At 34.0% G+C, this 18665-nt stretch overlaps 1 protein-coding gene across 3 annotated transcripts; it reads right to left on the reverse strand.

Annotated features, from left to right (window-relative positions):
• Nucleotides 1-4: 4 nt before the first annotated feature.
• LOC110650712 (phosphatidylinositol 4-kinase beta 1) lies at nt 5-18037 on the reverse strand. Of its 3 annotated transcripts, XM_021805816.2 has the most exons (16): nt 16066-18037; nt 11164-11355; nt 10898-10946; nt 9301-9433; nt 8697-9147; nt 8535-8615; nt 8334-8453; nt 7889-7958; nt 7009-7106; nt 6825-6929; nt 3437-3490; nt 2879-3022; nt 2651-2704; nt 2486-2560; nt 1184-1267; nt 5-1104 (listed from the first exon to the last, which is right to left on the reverse strand). In XM_021805816.2, the coding sequence occupies exons 1-16, from the start codon at nt 17497-17499 to the stop codon at nt 1003-1005; spliced, it is 3246 nt and encodes a 1081-aa protein (XP_021661508.2). In that variant the 5' UTR covers nt 17500-18037; the 3' UTR covers nt 5-1002. The 3 variants fall into 3 exon arrangements, with proteins under 3 accessions (XP_021661508.2, XP_058006420.1, XP_058006421.1); XM_058150437.1 differs by having other exon boundaries at nt 5-1267; nt 16066-18031; XM_058150438.1 differs by lacking the exons at nt 5-1104; nt 1184-1267 and adding an exon at nt 1276-1397 and having other exon boundaries at nt 16066-18031.
• Nucleotides 18038-18665: the final 628 nt, after the last annotated feature.

The following is an 18665-nucleotide window of genomic DNA, read 5'->3' on the forward strand; positions in this document are numbered from 1 at the left end:
CATATGAATAAACAAATCACATCTCATCACAGGAATTGCTCAGTAAAATTTCCAACTGTACCAGGAGATAAAAACCAAGCCTTTACAGAAAGTTGCTTTATCATATTTTACATGAATGATCCTATAGTTGACGAATCAAGACAGGAGTAAACAGCCTAAAAAATTTCTATTACTGACCCACAAAACCTACCATGCCCATGTCCATCAAATACACAAATTGGAACAGAATTCTATGCCCCACCAAAGACTATGATATATGACTAAGATTTCAATAAACAAATTTTTTCACTTTCAAAGAAAACAGGACTGATCTCACATGATGTATTCATTTATTGCTTTAAAGAATTTTGTAAGCACAACTTTTCTGGGAAACAAACATTGAGAAATTATACCCGCGAAGACTCACCATCAAATATTTGACATCAGAACTGACAGACAGACACCAATATGATGTTGTCTGACATGCTTCTATCTGAAGAATATAGCAACTTCTAATGGCAAAATGGCAGGTAATCAGGAGTTTGGTACTTGTGTTGCTTCTGATGACTACCAAGTGTGAAATTCGATCAGCAATTGTGCCCTTGCAGCCTTTTCATATCTGGCCAGTCATCTTCATAGAAATGAATCTATACATGCTGTATGAAGAGGGTGAAAATGCATGCCTCCTTTTTGAATAATTAAATTCCCCGAACACAAGCAGACTTCCATATTAAATGACAAGGGGAAACAGTGAAAAGAAGACGACTCCACAGAAGAAAATTTAGCCTGCTGGACTTCCTAAAAGTATTTCAGCCGATACAATTACAAATTCCTCTCACCGAGAGAAAACAGGCCACAATCTGTTATTAGTATTTGATACATCTTCAACAAAATCTCCGGAGTCACACAATGCAGCAAACCAATTGCCCTTGTACAGTGATTTACATCAAACTCATCAAAATGCTTCACTGGACTGGCAATTGTCAAAGGGAGCAAAGAATGTTGTACCGTGCAAACCTAACCTCACAATATTCCATTCAAAACTCTCTGATAATAGTCATACTGCCGTGTCCGCCAAGCATCTAGACTGCTACTGATAAGAGAAAGCACCAAGGAGACACATTGCTGCTAGAAAGCAACAGATTATGTCACGTAAAATCTTGTGCAGAATGGCATGGATACAGATAAAGAAACTATATCTTACCTCTTCAGTCAAACTTAGATGGAATCGTTTTCTTAGGTTCTGTATTGTCCGTGGACCACCTTTAAAGCAAGGGAAACCAGAGTCCTGATTCAAGAGATTTCACAAGTACAGTTAGCAATACAGAAAGCACATTTGGCAATGCTTAAAGCTTCAAATTCAACTGAAGGGCACTTAATTGCTACAGCTCGGTATTTCACAACCAGCGGCTCCATGACTCCAAGTACAATTAACATACAAAAAAGAGTATGCATATCAAAAAGAAAGTTTTCAAATTGATTTTCAAGTCTTAAGATTTCAGCATTTAGTAGGATAAAAATGAGCAAATCTAATCAGCCTTTTCATGTAAAAAGAAGAAAAGGAACTATCATATTCAAGCAAGTCATACAAATAAGCAAATTATTCTAATGTTTGTCAAAAAGAGGATTTAATAATTAAATTTAAGAGGGGTCAGTTCGAACAAGTGCGTGTTTGTGTGTGGAACTTCTTACATGGTTTTAAATAATGGCCATTACATTATGTTACGTAATGGCTGTTATTTAAAGGAAAATAAGCTCAACGTTACCATTACAACCGTTATATAACGAAATTTTATAACGGCCCTCACCAGCCATTATGTAAAGGCCCTTTTTTTTCTTTGGCGGAGAACCCTTGGCATTTTTTTTTATTAATACTAATGATGTCAAAGCTTGGTGGATTTAATGTCTTTACTTGATACATTTATACTTATTATTTAGTTGTATATCTTAGTTTTAATTATATCTTCAAATATCTATTTATTTAATGAACTTTGCAAATTTTTCAAAAAAATTGCGTAACGATAGGCCATTACCGTTATGTTATGACTATTTCAGGCCTGTTTTACTTGTGACCACGGCCACGATTTAAAACCATGTTTCTTAATAAAACCAATGCTGCTTAAGCTTTTGCGATAAAGTAAAAAGAAAAAGGGTTAGATCAAGATTTCCCATTTGCACCACTTTCCATCCAATCTAAGAGGTAACCAATTACAGTAAGGTCAATGCCATTCCTAAAGAAAACCATAGGCCATTTACTGTCACCAAATCATTTATATGCCACGTATTTGATTTTTCAAGTAACTAAAGATGATAATCCATGGCATAGCATTGAAAGTTCCCATCAAAGAACTTCAACAGCTCATGATGTTAACCCTCAGGGCCAGAAACAGGTTCACAACAAATGCAAGGAAATATTACATATTATTAATGCGAGAGGAAGAAAGGAAATGCACACTCCATGAGTGTGTTTGTGTATGCAGTTAAAGCTGAGTTGTAGTAGTGTTACCAGCAACATCTCGACAAGAAGAATAATACGCTCTGCATGCTTACGACACGTTAAGAAGCCTTGAATGCATAAAACCTAGATTTTAGAGACAAAAACCATAAGAAATGATAATTCCCCAAACAATGAAGACAAAAAAGATTCAATAAAATAGAATATTATAAGTACTTTAAAATAGTCAAAGAACTCGCTTGGAACTCCCTCAGCGTCAGAATCCATAACCTAGAACAATCACCAGTGTTCCCATTACTATACAATCCAAAGCAAAATAGAATATCAACTCAAAATACTTGAATATCAACACATGATGAGGTTGTAGAATGACACTGGAAGTGGAAAAAATTCAAAGGAAAAAAAAACCTGCACAATAAACATAGCACAAATCGTAAACATTACCTCAAGAAGCTCTCGGGTTAATTTGAAGGGTGCACTCTCAAAATTAACACCACCAGGTGAATTGGAGAGCATGAATCCGAAATCAATATGTATAATGTGACCATCTTCATCCAATAACAGGTTTCCATTGTGCCTATCCTTCACCTAAATAACAGGTTAATAAAATTTTCATGAGTTTGCCCAGCTGGCTGGAAGTATCAAATAGAAGACTAGAGGCTATTAAACAACATGTGTCATTTTAAAGAAGACAAATGTGTAAAACAGAAGCTGAAGTTAATATCTTTCCCGTCACACAAGTTGTTACTTGAGTTTAGCGGCACAACTTTATAAATGGATAAAGCCATATTTATGCAGTTAATTGACGTTATATCTGAGAAACAAATAGTTGAAATGCTGCTGCTTTTTAAATGAAAGGTAATTCTTACAGGACATACACAACGCAGACCAATTTACAAGCAAATCTGAAATGACTCTTCTCATGTCTTGACTAGGTATTAATTGAGGTTTATTCCCAGTAACTAAATTAAATGAAAGAGTGAGAAAGAGAGAGCGCCACACCTGTAGCAGATAGCACACTAGAGAATATCCGGCCATACTTTCAACAAAGTTCCTCTGAAGAAAAACAAATAAATCAAATAATTAATAAAGCACCTACTCTGAATCAGAAAGAAAATCTTCACGTGGAAAGCAAAACATAGACAAAAAATTAGAATCAAACTTACATCACTTTTTTCCTTATAAATAATATTTTGAAAAAGCAGATAAAGATAAATGCAAAAATACTGTCATAGACCATTTATTTGACCTTTTCAAGGATAAGCAAAGAAACCAGCCATAAGCAGTTTATGGAAAAGAATACACAACCCAACCATGCATTCTGTAGAAACTAAGCTGTATATATTCAATGTTCTCTTTTAATATATTCCTATTTTATATTACTACTAGACTATATCTTCTGATATTTGTAATGATTCAGTAAATTTTTCAATATATACACTAACATCTACTTTTTTAAATTCCACATTAATCATTTATTCCATTCAAGAGATTTAGACCAAGTCATGGAAAATTTACTTCTGTTTCTCATAACTTAATAATATAAATGGCATCATTTGTGCTATTTCTTTAGTGCACGATTATGATTCACAAATTTATTGGACTTAAACAAATAGCCGTAACTAAGACAATTTAATTAAAGAGAGGGGGAAAAAGGCTTAAGGAGGAAGGGAAGGGGGGAAGAACAAAAGAAATGGGAAATGTGCACTAGCCCCAACTTGACCCAAAGCTGATAATGAAATTTGAGCTACGCTAGGGCTGAAGATCCTAATTTTCAATCAGGCTGAGCCAGCAGGCACTTAAGCCAAATAAACCTGACTCATTGATAGTCCTAGTCTCCTAGACATTAGGTACTGAACCAATTAACAACTAAACTGACCAACCACCCCCCACCACCAAAAGAGGATCCTCCAAGATGAGATTACATTAATTAAGTCATCACTCGATACCTTCCCAATAAAGAAGAAAAATATGACGATTCACACAACAGAAAATGCTGCAGAGATAGATGTCCCATTACTATACAACATTCGTCAACTTCTTATCTTACAGTCCTTTAGTTAAAGTCCATATCATGGAATTTGGCTGAGGTTCTCTATGAGCAAAAACGTGTATAGGATGGTTTCAACTTTCAAAAAGGAACAATTCTTAAAAACACTTCAGAACTTAAGAATAAGTGACCTTACCTACCATCCTTGCTCCAGTGTAAAGGACATTTTCATTTCAGCCCACGACAGGGATTCAAACTTAATGTTGAACAAAAGCACAATAATGCACTTCAATTCCAAAGCTTTTTGGGGTACTCATATAAAGCATCAACTCCAAAGAAGGAAAACAACAATAAAACCAGATAATACAAATACCAACAGCTACCTTAAACAAGCAAGGAAAGTTAAATTCAAAGCCCTTTCCCTCCCCCATTCACCAGATATCATCTTAGAACACCTAGTAACTTATATAACAAGTAAAAGATACTATTAAAAAGAAAAATTATCAGTGAAGTCAAAGGCTTTTATGTCATATGTAATTCCTGCCCAAGTGAGACTACAGAATTTTCAGACTCAAGCACAGAGCAAAAGCTTCATTGACATATTCTAATCTCTAAGTGATTGATGCAAGACCACATCACTATTACTTATCACCTCAACTGGATACACGCACAAGCAGTTATTAAAGGCGCATTATGGCACAACGTGGTAAGCCCAGGCCTAACATGCAGGCATGCGCTTGGGTAGGTGAGGTGAAAAAAAAAATCCTATATAAGACAACTAAACATGGTAATAACACAAAACATATGGATTTCTAGCAATAATGTTATTGAAATCCAAGAGACAGGAGATGAGTATATAAAAGTTCATCACAGACAGATTTTTTTTTAAATGCAGGCCATAATACCATTCATATTAAAAACAAAGGGACTGACACTAGGAAACTAGGAATAAAGAAAAGGAGGAAGGAGAAGGGCAAGGTGCTGGAACTAAAGGAGGGGAAAAAGGATAGAAGCAGGAATAAAATTTTAAAAATAAAAACATTTAAAAAAAAAAAAACAGATAGGAAAAATTTTTGAGGCATGCCTTTTATGCACCTTGTGCCAGGCCTAAGGTTTGTGTTTGAGTGATATCACCTGCCTTTAGCAGGTGAAGGAGCTCAGGGTTGCACCTTAGGCGCCCGGCGCCCCTTTGTAATAACCATGTAGATGTATAAAACAGATCCAGCTACTAAATATTTCATCATGCTTCTCACATAGAACCAGTACTTGGGAACAAAAGTTTAATGACATGAATAAACCAACACAAAAGAGAAATTAAAGCAAACTTTAAAAACTATCAAACAAAAGAAGCTTTTCATATTTATCTAATTTTATAGACTCCTTAATCATATCGCGAGTGAGCCAACATTATTTCCCTTTTTTAAGAATTAATATTGTTAATTTAACATCATGAATAGAACTTCAAACTAGGAAGTGTACATATATATATGTGTGTGTGTGTGTGTGTGTGTGTGTGTGTGTTAACTAGGGTTGTGCACGATTTCTAGGGTTCCGAACTGCACCGAAACCGAAAAAGAACTATTACTACAAGAACCGAACCAAACTTATATTTATTATTTTGGTTTAGTTTTGGTTCTTCAACAAGAACCGAACCAAAACTGTGCTTAAAAACTGATTTTATACATAAGTTTTTTTTATGTTTTTTAGATATATTTTATAATTTGAATGAAATTATGTATATTTATATGTAATTAAGATTGTAATATATATATATATATATATATATATATATATATATAAGTGCATATAATTTATTATTATCTTTTATTTTTCTAACTTTTTAAAATAAGTTTAGTCTTAAATACATTAAATCATTTTATAATCCTTAATTATATGACTAAATCACATGTTAGCCATATAATGTACTTTTCAATTCTTAATTATATATATATTTTTTTGTTAAAGGCCACATAATTAAGAAATATATAAAAGATAATATAATATTCTTATTAAGGAATATATTTTTGATATTAATATTATTATTCTAATGTTAGTATTGTTATTTTTATTGTTGTTTTCATGTTAAAAATTTAAGATTGTATGTTTTATTTTAAAATAAACACAAGAATTTTGTAGTTTTCGGTGTAAAAATTAAGATTTGAAATAAAATTAGAGACAAATTTGAAACGAAATTAAAATCAAAACTAGAACTGGAACAGTATCAAAATTACTTAAAACCAAATCGAAACTAGAACCGAAGTTTGGTTCCTAAAAGTCAAAGAACCGAAGGTATGGTTTTGGGCTAGAACCGTACCAAAACCGGAACCAAACACCCTTACTGTTAACTATAAAACCAATGATCTGGTGACATTTCACACCAGTAATACTGCAGTCCATTACCTGTGCAAGCTTAAAACTTGGGGAGTTCTCCTCATACTTAGCAACAAAGAAGTCACGCAAACTTGGGATGTTGGGATATCTACTCTTGATAGAATGAAGTGAGGCCTGTAAAAAGGATCACTATCACTGAGATAACCACAAAGTTTTAATTGTTGATTAACTCAAAGAGCACTACTACACATACAGTATCAGGAATCGTCTCAATGAGAGCTGTATAAGATGAAGTGACCAGAACTTCAAAAGGACGTAACCAGAGAGGGAGACCAGCTTCTTGGAATATATCTGGCATTGAAAAAAAATTATCATAAGCTTTCATGTCCTGTTAAGAAAGGAAACAAAATGCAACTTCGCAAAATAATCCATCATAAAGTTTTAACATTATGAGATTCAATTGAATGTGCCACAACATATTGATTCAACAATTACCGACCGTGGCCAGCTTGTTGATTACATTAGTAGAAGAGAATTTGAGCCTCCTTTTTCTCAAAATAAAAAGTGATGAATTTAATTATACAAGAAAAAAAAAATCTTTTAGACAGATCCTGCCACAAACAAAAGTGATGCAGTATAATAAGATAGAATTTAGGAATTTTATTTATTGTAGAATTAGGAAATTTAAAGAGTTTCATTAGGTTTAGAATTCTATCACTATTAGGTTTATGATTTCCTAGTTTTCTTTTTTATTTAGTATTCCTAATTAGATATGAATTAGGGTTTCTAAAAATTCTACTAATAGTTCCAGGTTTTTTATTATCAGTAACTTGATTATGATTACAATTGAGATTCAATAAAGTTTATTTGAGAATTAGTTTCTCCTTATTCCTGAGAATTTGTTTCTCATTGTTCTCTAGAGAATTTGTTTCTCTTTTTCAAGGAATTTGTTTCCTTTGATATCTAATTTCCTGGTTCTACATCAACAAGTTCCTCGCATTTCCCCAAGAACACACAATATTGCAATTCTTGCACAATTTAGCAGTAAAGGATGCAGCAAAACAATGGCAACTTTCAGACTGAAAGTATTGATCAATTAGCCATGAAGACCAATATTATCTACAAGCACCTACCATAAAAATGAGAAATAAGTTGCACAGCAAGATGCTCCTGCCTGCAATCATCACCACTCTTCACAATAACCTACATGAGAAACAAGCAAAAAAATAGATAGATAAATTCATCAGTATTAGAATCACAATCATGTGCAAATACAAAAGATAACAGAATATTTAAGAAAAAAAAAACTTAGTTGCCTAGATACTAAATCAAACCCGCTAGCATTTTTGGAATCTTAGGAATATAACCACAAGCCAGATTAAGAATCTACCATATTCATTGACCAAATCATCAATAAGTTAATCGTGTTTCAATTTTCAAGAAACATCAGATTTATGAGCATATCCTTCTAATTATCAGAATAAACTTTTGAAGGAAAAAAACACCATTTGACTTGCAGTTCTTTTTTTTTTTTTTTTTTTCTTTTTTTTTTCATGCAGTTCAATATGCAGAACTTACTGAGCGCAAGTCCCAACCAGGTACTTTTCCATATACTGAAGCTTTACGAATCCTCTCTTTCTTTGCTTCCCATAGTTCACCAGATAGAGCATCACTGGCCTTAGGGATGCCACCATTAACCTATTGGAAAGTTAAAATTTTTTTTTGTTCAGCATTCTTCACTAAGAACAACTTGAAATTCTGTATTTATGAATGTTTTACCTGTGGTTGTGCATCTGATGAATCTTGGCCAGCCCCCTTTAGAGGAAGTCCAGGAGGTGCTTCACCTTTGGCTGCAGCAGCCTGCATAAACAGTTAAAATGATATAACACCATTAAAAACCAAAAACTAATATCTTTAACCTTACTCCATTTAGAGGCCAACCTTCACTTCTTCTATGGCTATTGTACTGGGAACACGACGATGCTCCCTGCGACGAGGTGGTCCTCGATCCCCAATGTCTTCCATTCGGACTCCAGGATCTGCTGTGAGCACCACCCTCACCCATTCAAATTCCCCACCATTAGTTGCTCTTTGATGCAGACCACTGCGATTAATGCCAGGGTGGATATCATGTGTCTGGCGAGGCAATTGCTTCACCACAGAGAGGCTCACATTAACAAATTTCAATCTTGCCTCCAAACTATGGGACATTGCCTGGTCAATGGCTTGAGCTGTAGATCTTGACATCCTATCACTACTATTCCGATACACTTCCTGGGCAGTCCACAAAGGATAGGCCCATGGAGGAGGCTTTGGCAAAAATGCATCTCCATTTGCTAGAGGAATGCCTCCTCTGGAAAGTTTTTGATCACCAAATGTACCCTTGGTATTGCTGAAAAGGTTTTCAAAAAAGAGTTTTTTTTTAAAAGAAAAAAACAAAATTCATATATATGCGGCAGTTAAATCACTTTCAGAAACAAATGTTCTATAACATGGTCAGATTGGGATCTTTGATATTCGTAACCACAATTAACTCCATAATTACCTTGGCATTTCACATTTCAAAACTTCAACACAAATCAGATATGGTGCCTTTTCCCTAGAATTCAAAAGAACGGCTTCATCTTCAGGTATATGAACTACACGGTACATTCCCTTTCCCATTGGAAAGCAAACTCCTAACAATATAAACAGCAATATTCAGATTAGCGCATGCAGATAAACATGCAAGAAACAGCAGAATGCATATGACCAAAAGATTTGCAGTCTAACTAAACATGATCCTTTTCAGCACCTCAAATTGCTAATCAGTAAAAGAATCTTCATTTCTTGATACTGAACTTCCATATCTAAAACTCAAAACCTGACAGACAAGATCAATGAACCTTGAACATTACTTACTAAAGCCAGATCCTTTATTATTAAGCCTTCGTTCATAACAAATTGGCATCATTGGCCCAGTTAAAAAAGCATTGACAACACTATTCACATTGGTACTTAAATCTGAAGCATTTGATTTTTGAGTTATAAAAGTATAGTCAGTATATGTAGATTCTGCATCTGTCAAAACTTGAGGTGTTTTTTAAAAAAGAGACCAGCAGAACTGTTGGAAAGGATGGGAAATGGAGAAAACAATGGAAGGCATTAATAGCAAAAATAATTAACCCAAAAAACTGCAAAGCAAACCACACCCAGCACCAAATATCATCCCAAGAATGAATCATTACTTTTCAAAAGACAGCATATTTACAAAATGATATTTATAGAACACCTTAAAAATAACCACCCTAAAAATCTACAGAGTTGCATAAATTCAGTCTCAACATCTTTGAAATAAACATGATAGGTCAAAAAGAAATTAAAAAAAAAAAAAGAAAGAAAAATGAGCCAAAAATATCCAAATCTTTGCACATTTTTTTCAATTTTTACAATCATTTAATTTTATGAATTAATACCTAAATTTCTAAAGTTGATTTCAGATTTAGCAATCAAACTTAAAGTAATAAAAATATTATTGTATCCTTTAATGAAATTAAATATCATTATTTTAATTATTTAAAATAACTCTCTCTCTCTCTCTCTCTCTCTCTCTCTCTCCCCCCCCCCCCTTTCCCCCCCTTCTTACAGGTCCAAAAAAGTCTTTTCCCCCTCTCCCTGTCCATCCCATCACAGACTTCAAGCCTATGGAAGAATCCACCAATTCATGTAAAAGAATGGATGTGATTGAAATTACTTTTTTTCTTTATAATAAAAAAGGTAACACGCCCTCTTAGTCATTGCAAAAAAACAATTGGGAACTGCCTTTTAGCTATTCTGGAGTTTTATGACCAGAATATGTCACACGTAACTCAAAAGCCACCTCATCTTAATCTTGCCTTACATTTCAATGCCTACACTCTATATTGACTTGCCTTCAAATGGGCTTTCCTCAAAAGCAACTATAATAGCAATACTATATAGACCTTAACTTTTCTATGTTAAAACTTGAAGTCTTATAAGAATTAGCATTATTTTGTCACCTTTTGAGACCACTTTAGACAATAAATGGATGCTCTAAATACCTACATAACAGAATAATTAAACACATACTGACTTTAGAGGGCAATCTTTCAACTAAAATATACAATAAATATAGTAAGTACCTCCACTATTTTGAGCTTCAGCTAAATGCAAATTGATCTCTGCAAGTGACTGAAGAAGTAACAAACGTGTCAGAAAAAAATTCAAGTAAAATGTTTTGTTCAGTTACATAACATCTACATCCACAGATAAACATATGGGTGGAGGTCTGTGCACATCATTGTGAGCAAGCAAGTTTACATGCATATGCACTTTTATAACCAACAGATGGCGCCAAAAAAAAAAAAGAATAAGACAAGACAGAAAGCATAAAAAAGCATTGGACAACCTCACGAAGAGCACTTTTGCGATCTTCAACAGGAAATACGTCTACTAAGCCATAAGAAGTCTCACATAGTGACATCACAAATTCCAGTGATTCATGATAAGCCCCTTTTCTGAAATGTGATGCAGTATTATTAGGAAGTGGAGGCTTCATGTTTGACTTGTCATTCTGTTGCTTTGGTGAACCTGGACGCTTCTGTCGAATAAAGAGTGCAGGAAAATTAAATTAGGGAATTATAAGACTTATGCAGCTATATACCTCTAGTAAAAGGATTTTCCAACACAATGCAAATACAAGATAGGCAATACAGCATGTTAAACAACCTTGGTTAGTATACTAGTTCATCCTCCAAGAAAAGGAAATGAGTACTATGCATCTATCAGTGATGTCACCAAGCACCCAAGCAATGCCTAGGCGCTCAGACGAGGCGAACTCCAGGCACATCGCTTGGGAAGCCTCCAGGCAAGGCGACTTCAACTAGGGACTGCCTGGGTGCCCAAGCGAGGAAAGGCAAGAAAAGGCAAGAAAAATGCAAGAAACTTCAAAAAAAAAAAAAAAAAGCTGATCATGGCCACCTCTCCTCTTTGTTTCTTTTTTTCATTTTTGGTTAAACATGTCCATTATTTTTCATCATTCTTCTCTTCTATCCCTTCTCAGAATCTGAAATTCTTTTTTAACTCTCACTTTTTTCCTAAACCAGTATATTATTTGAAATTTTGCATGTATTTATATTTTTTTTGTCTAAAATTTTGTCACATTTTTGTTATTTCAGCTGAGTATGTTTATTATTCCTTTTCTTGTTCTCATTACTCATTATTAGAAGTGTTCTGGAGTTCTTTGGATTTCATTGTTCTTATACTCAGTCAGTGGAAATAAAAGAATATTTTCATTCTTCTCCTTCATTGATCTATGATTTAAATTTCTAACTCCATCAAATACACTATCCATCCCGAATATTTTTATCCCTCTTGAATATTATTCTTTAAGAAAATATTCAATACATGCAATGAATATTATTTTTCTAAAATTCTATTGCGTTACACTCTACAATTTATTTAAGTACTTTATTACAATAATTTAGTCTATTCTTTTTTACTCTCACTTTTTTATTAAACCAGTATATTATTTGAAATTCTACATGTATTTAAATTTTTTTGTCTAAAATTTTGTCACATTTTTGTTATTTCAGCTGAGTATGTTTATTGTTCCTTTTCTTGTTCTTATTACTCCTTATTAGAAGTGTTGTGGAGTTCTTTGGATTTCATTATTCTTATACTCGGTCAGTGGAAATAAAAGAATATTTTAATTCTTCTCCTTCATTGATCTATGATTTAAATTTCTAACTCCATCAAATACACTGCCCATCCCAAATATTTTTATCCCTCTTGAATATTATTCTTTAAGAAAATATTGAATACATGCAATGAATATTATTTTTCTAAAATTCTATTGCGTTACACACTACAATCTAAGTACTTTATTACAATAATTTAGTCTATTCTATTATTTACATGTTAATATTCTAATATATTCTAGTGTTCTTAATTCTTATGATGGAAAATTTTTTATTTTTTATTTGGTTAGGATCAAAACAAATGACTGAAAAATTTATAGCATCATCACACAAACAATAAAAAGGATCTAGCATGAAGACATAGAAGAATGCTTTTGATCTTGAAGCTTAAAACATATAATATATTATGAAACATGAATATGAAATTTGACAATTTATTGATTGTGTAATATATTAGAGTTTTTTACATTATATATTTAATTATTTATTATTTTAAAATAAATTAGCGCCTCACTTCACTCGGACGAACACCTAGGCAAGTGCCTAGCGCCTCCGGCGATGGAGGACCTTCTCGCCTTAAGGGCACCCAGCGCTTTTGACAACACTGGCGTCTATGCCCATTAATTAATTTCTACTTATGCTAGATACCTTTTTCCCCAGCTATGCACTAAGTTTAAACATATGTCCATTAACTAATTTAATTTCAAAAGAAACAAATGCTTTATGAGCAAAATTTCACAATCAACTTTCTATTAATTGAGAATTGATGTAGCCGCATGTTCAATAGAAATTGCCATTTTAAAAGGTTTATCTGTCAAAATGCTCACTGCTGGAATATCCCGGTTTTATTCTAAACCATGTGGAACAAATAAATTTATTTACAAGTTCACGATCAAATTTTGATAAAATATAAGTTAGTACTTAAAGTGCTTCCACATGCCCTCCAATCATAGCTTCGCAAACAGGTTTCTTCATTATATTTCCCATTAACAAAAGTGTTCCTATTCTTAATCATGCACTTCTATTCATCATTTTATAACAAATGATAATGCATGCTTGATGCTTCAATTTTATTGGTAGTTGCAAAGTTCTAATCAGTCTGGGCTCCCTAAACCATGAATTGTTTACAACAATGACCTGTTAATTGAACTTCAGGAAAAAGTAGCAAATGACCTTAATGCAAAGGGCACACCAACTATCCACAACAAACCAACCCAATCATCATCTCTGCTGCCCATTGCAACCACCAGATAACCAATTTAGCCACAACAATCACGCCAATATGAAAATCAATCCAAGCCACCACAAGACATTATCATAAGCAGAGCACATTGAAGCCCATCCTCATAGCCAAATCTGACATTCCAAATTTTGGAGTTATTTGAATTGAAAAATTTTACTTGGCCCATTTGTGCTGCAATTAAACAAATCCTTTTGGTTTAATCCTCTACTGGATAAATGACTGCTGAAATGGATTGGTTATGTAATGCCAGTTCATTTTTCAAATTTAACATGTTGATTTGACGGTTTTAAAGAAGTGGAATTTGTGACCAGGATGTTGGTAGGAAAAAGACTGCTGGTGGTGATAGTAACTATTGTGGTTTGAGCCATTTTTTCGCATGTTGATTTGAGAAGTAGATGAATTTGGTGGTTGTGATAGGAAGCACCGAGGGGTTGAGGCAAATTAACATTAAGGTAAGTAATGAAGGGCAGGGAAAAAGGAAATAAATGGTTAAAGAGGGATGGACCATGCAGCAATATTGCCTTTGTCGGCAAGAGTTAATAAATCCTTAGCCATATCACTGCTTAGCCAGTCAATTTGGACTCAATTCAAGGAAAACTAAACAGTTGAGGTTCAATTAAAATAAAAAGGCCATGAGGGCTCAGCATTTCATGATAGTTTGAGGGCTTATTGATGCATTTGGCAAGTTGGAACAATGCTATACCTTAAACATTTTCAAAACCAGACATACATGAATTCATCTTAACTAACACATGTTGGAACAATCATCACCATGTTCTAACTTGATATGCAAAGTTTTTTAACGCTCAAGATTTCATTTATCCCCTCCCCCCCCCCCCAAAAACCAACCCAAAAAAGAAAAGAAAAGAAAGAACAGAATATTGAAAATAAACATAATAAAAGAATAGGTTCATTGTTATCTACCTTAAAAATAAGAAGGTAGCCCCCAAAATATGATAGATTGGAGCATCAATAAACTACAGGAATAAAGAAGCTGAATAAATTGATGAGACTCACAAATTAATGAGAAAAGCTTCTTTAAACACTGATTGCTATCCATTATGCTATTGCTATCTACGCATAAAGTGGGACTGCCCAGTCAGGATTTTAGGACTACATACTTTAGCAAATAGTTTATTTTGGTTACTTTGGGTATTTTAATCATTTAGGGTATCTTTGGTATTTGACAATGTTTTTAGGATTAAGGTCTATTTCTGGTAGCTATACAAGTATTCTTAATAACAATTTCACATTAAGTTGTTTTCCATCATTAAAGATTGAAATTGAAATACAGATCATCATTTCTTTACCTTTTTATTTTCATTATGTGTGTTGTGGTTCTACATCAATCAATGTGAGAACAAAAATTTTGAGACTGAAGCTGTGCATTAGACGATGAATTCGTTGCCTCACCTAAACTTAGTTTTCAAAGATACCTTGCAAAGTGGTGTGGTCATCCTGATTTCAAAGCTACAAGGATATCTAGAGAAGAGTTTCACACTTTGGATTCTATTCACTTGAATTATTAATCGCAGCTGAACTCTCCAAAGTCAGCTTCTGTTAATCAAGGGAAATGATGTGGAAACCCTGATAGGAGTTTTAATACTACGTTTTTAGAAAGAAATATAGAAAATAGTACATTTTCGTTAGTCTGGATATTATAATTATTTAGGACATAGCATTAAGCATTGTGGTTCTACATCAAAAAGATTAACACCACATAGCCAATGATCTAATTTAGACTACCTGAAAAAAAAAGGGCAAAGAATAGTAGTAGAATACAAAACTATAGTACTCTAGAATCATAATGAGATGTTAAGAGAAACAAAAGCTTCAACGCTTCAACCCTATCAAATCTTTTACTCAATCTATGCAGAGGCATCGCACTGCCCATAATTGCAATAGCTTAAATTTTCCAAATTCCATACCAACAATTCCCCCCTCCCCACCCCACCCAAAACATCATAATATCATGCTAGAAGAATATTTACGACCCTCATCACCATTCAATGTTGAAAGCAATACATTTTGAGGAAAACCCTAACCTCTGATCCATTTCCAAAAACTCATCCCGTGAGCTAAAATTCATTGACCAACTTCAATGAATATTAATCTTCCAAATATTTCACAACACACTTGGTAAAATTACCTTACCAATTAAAATAAATACTAATATGAGGTCAACCTACGTAACAGAAAATTTCGTCAAATGTTTACATCACAGTTTGACAACTTGGAGAATCCTTTCATGCTCATCAAGGGAACATCCATCACTTTAAAGTGATACTATGCATAAACATATATGTACTGCAAAGTGAATCTATTTTCAATGCTTCCAAGCATGACATAAAATTGATTATCATCGTACCTCTTTGTTCTTCTTTGAACCAAACAACTCTGATTCTTCAACTGAACGATCACGATCTCTAAATAATTTGCGGAAAAAATTCTCAGTTCCAGGACTGCTCTCAAACAAACCACCATTGTTGCTATTCTCTTTCAATGCAGTACTCTTGGCATCCTCAGGATGCACCCGAAACAATCTTCGAAACAATGAAAATTCAGAAGTTTCTTCTTCCTCAACATTGGCATTTCCCTCATCAATTTTACCATTTCCATCTTTCTTGTCCTCAAACTTTTCCTTAAATAATTTGCGGAAGAACCCCTCTTTTTCTTCATCCTCTGCAGATTTTGAACATTTCTCTTCAGAGCTCACCCTTTCTTCATGCTCATCCTTCTTGTCCTTAAAAAATTTCCTAAAGAAACCCTCCTTTTCATCATCTTCCACTGATTTAGAAACAGATTTGTCGTCGTCATCACTCTTGCTATCACGAAACAACCTCTTGAAAAATCCTTCCGAGCTAGACGTCAACTCCTCATCCTCACCTTTACTACTATCCCTCAAAAGCCTCTTAAAAAAGCCATCTGAGGTTGATGTCAACTCCTCATCGTCTCCTCTACTGCTATCTCTCAAAAGCCTCTTGAAAAACCCATCTGAATTCGATGCCGCCTCCTCAGCCTCACCTCTACTACTATCTCGCAAAAGTCTCTTAAAAAATCCATCTTTCTCACTCTCTTCCTCCTCTTTCTCCACTGACTTCCTAAACAACAATGCATCTCTAACTTTTGGACCTGGAATAAGCTTCTTAAAAATGTTGTTCTCATCTGGTGATAACAAATTTCCATCCTCAAGTAAACTATTCCCCGATGGGGGTGAAAAAGACAGAGACTTATTAGCAGGTGGTGAAGATGTCAGTGACAAAAACTTCTGTTTTGATGACAAGATTTTATTCAGGACTGGGTTCTTACCCCCGGGGCTGGAAGACCCACTTGGTGGCCGCACAAGTGGGGGCCATTCTCCCATCAAAGTGGCTGCAATCTGACACTTCTCCTGAATCCTACTAATCCCTTCATTATCATCAGAATCCTCAATCTCAGCCAACAAAAACCAATGCACCTTCAGAGCTATCAATAGTGACTTAGAGCATATATCAATGACAAACTTATCCAAAGATGGGCTCGGCTTGTGTATTAACATGTAACAAATTTGGAACAAGTAACTTTCGATACCTGATAAAGGCAACGTATACATTCTGTTACATAGATAGTCACGTACACCAGCATGATCATGCTTGTATAGGTAGCTCACTGCGATCCACTCACAGAAAAAGGCCGAGTCGAAGAACCTGATTAGCCACCCGCTTTCCCCTGACTCACTTATTAGATTAGTTCGCGAGGTTATTTCCCTGGGTGACTCGTCTGATTCTCCACGACTCAGTCCCAGAAGCCGCACCATTGTCATTCTACCATCATAAACCCTAACTTCGCGTTCCAAAATCAGATCGACAGAATCTTGATTACAATCGAATTGGATTTAGAAGACCAAATCAGAACTCTCCTCTTGGATATTAAACCCTAAAACCCCTAAAACATTTATGGAAACCCTGATTCTGACACCAGGACCAACTTCCAATCTTCTCAGTTAGTCAATTCAAATGATCACAAACAAGCACATTAAATCTGCATATACACCAGAAACCCTAATTCTCTCGAAAGGTAGACCAGAGATTGCAATCTTCTGTTTGTTTCTTGGTAAAATTAGAAGATGAATAAGAAGAAGATACTGTAGGGAAATGATCGAGAGATATTCTGAAGTCAAACGGAGAGCTCTTTTCAGTTGATGAGATGAGAGAATCCGGAATTTACTTGCAGAGAGAAAGTTCGAATTTTAAATATTTGAGAAATACTAAGACTTGTGAGCAGATCTCGTGAATCTGCTACGTACAGAACGACGCCGTAGGCGGTGGCGAGGAGTCGCGGTGGCGGTGGCGGTGGTGTTGTCTTCTATGCTGTGAGAGAGAGAGAGAGAGAGAGGGGGAGAGAGAGAGAGAGAGAGAGAGGAGGATGAGGTAATTATTGTTTACATTAGAAATTTATTTTTATTTATTTAATATAATTATTAAATGAGCTAAAAAATGTTGGGTTTTGCTCATGTGCGCAACAGAGTATGCGCAGCTTTGGGAGAGGAATCTCATCTCCTTTTTCCCTCCAAGTTAATTCAAGCATTTATTTATTTTTTATTTTTGAAATTAGCATTGAATTTTTATTAATTGATCATTTTAAAATGGTTTCTATTTTTTAAAATGATTTATTTTTTAATTAACAAAATGAAATCATTCAATTCATTAACTGCCAAGAATTTATCATTTGTGTCCCTCAGAGTAACACAATGAATTGAACATTTATTAATTTATCAATTTTAACATAATTTTTATTTTTTAAAAAATAATGTTTAAGTTAAGAATTAAATCATTGCATCCATCCACTTTTAATAATTTATCAAATAAAATTTAATTGATTAATTTATATTTTTTTAAATATAAATTAAAAAAATAAAAACTCAATTTACTAATGAGTAATATATCTTTAGTCATCGAATAAAATTATATTAGATAATTAATTTATATT

This window comes from Hevea brasiliensis, chromosome 7 (genome assembly GCF_030052815.1).
Source record: "Hevea brasiliensis isolate MT/VB/25A 57/8 chromosome 7, ASM3005281v1, whole genome shotgun sequence".
NCBI lineage: Eukaryota > Viridiplantae > Streptophyta > Magnoliopsida > Malpighiales > Euphorbiaceae > Hevea > Hevea brasiliensis.

Excerpts from the sequence above, each read along its gene's own strand:
- LOC110650712 (XM_058150437.1), bottom strand. The coding sequence starts at position 17,499 with ATGACAATGGTGCGGCTTCTGGGACTGAGTCGTGGAGAATCAGACGAG. Across the intron at positions 9,148-9,300 it reads TTGAAATGTGAAATGCCAAG|CAATACCAAGGGTACATTTG; the intron begins GTAATTATGGAG and ends AAACCTTTTCAG. Across the intron at positions 6,930-7,008 it reads TTGAGACGATTCCTGATACT|GCCTCACTTCATTCTATCAA; the intron begins GTATGTGTAGTA and ends TCCTTTTTACAG.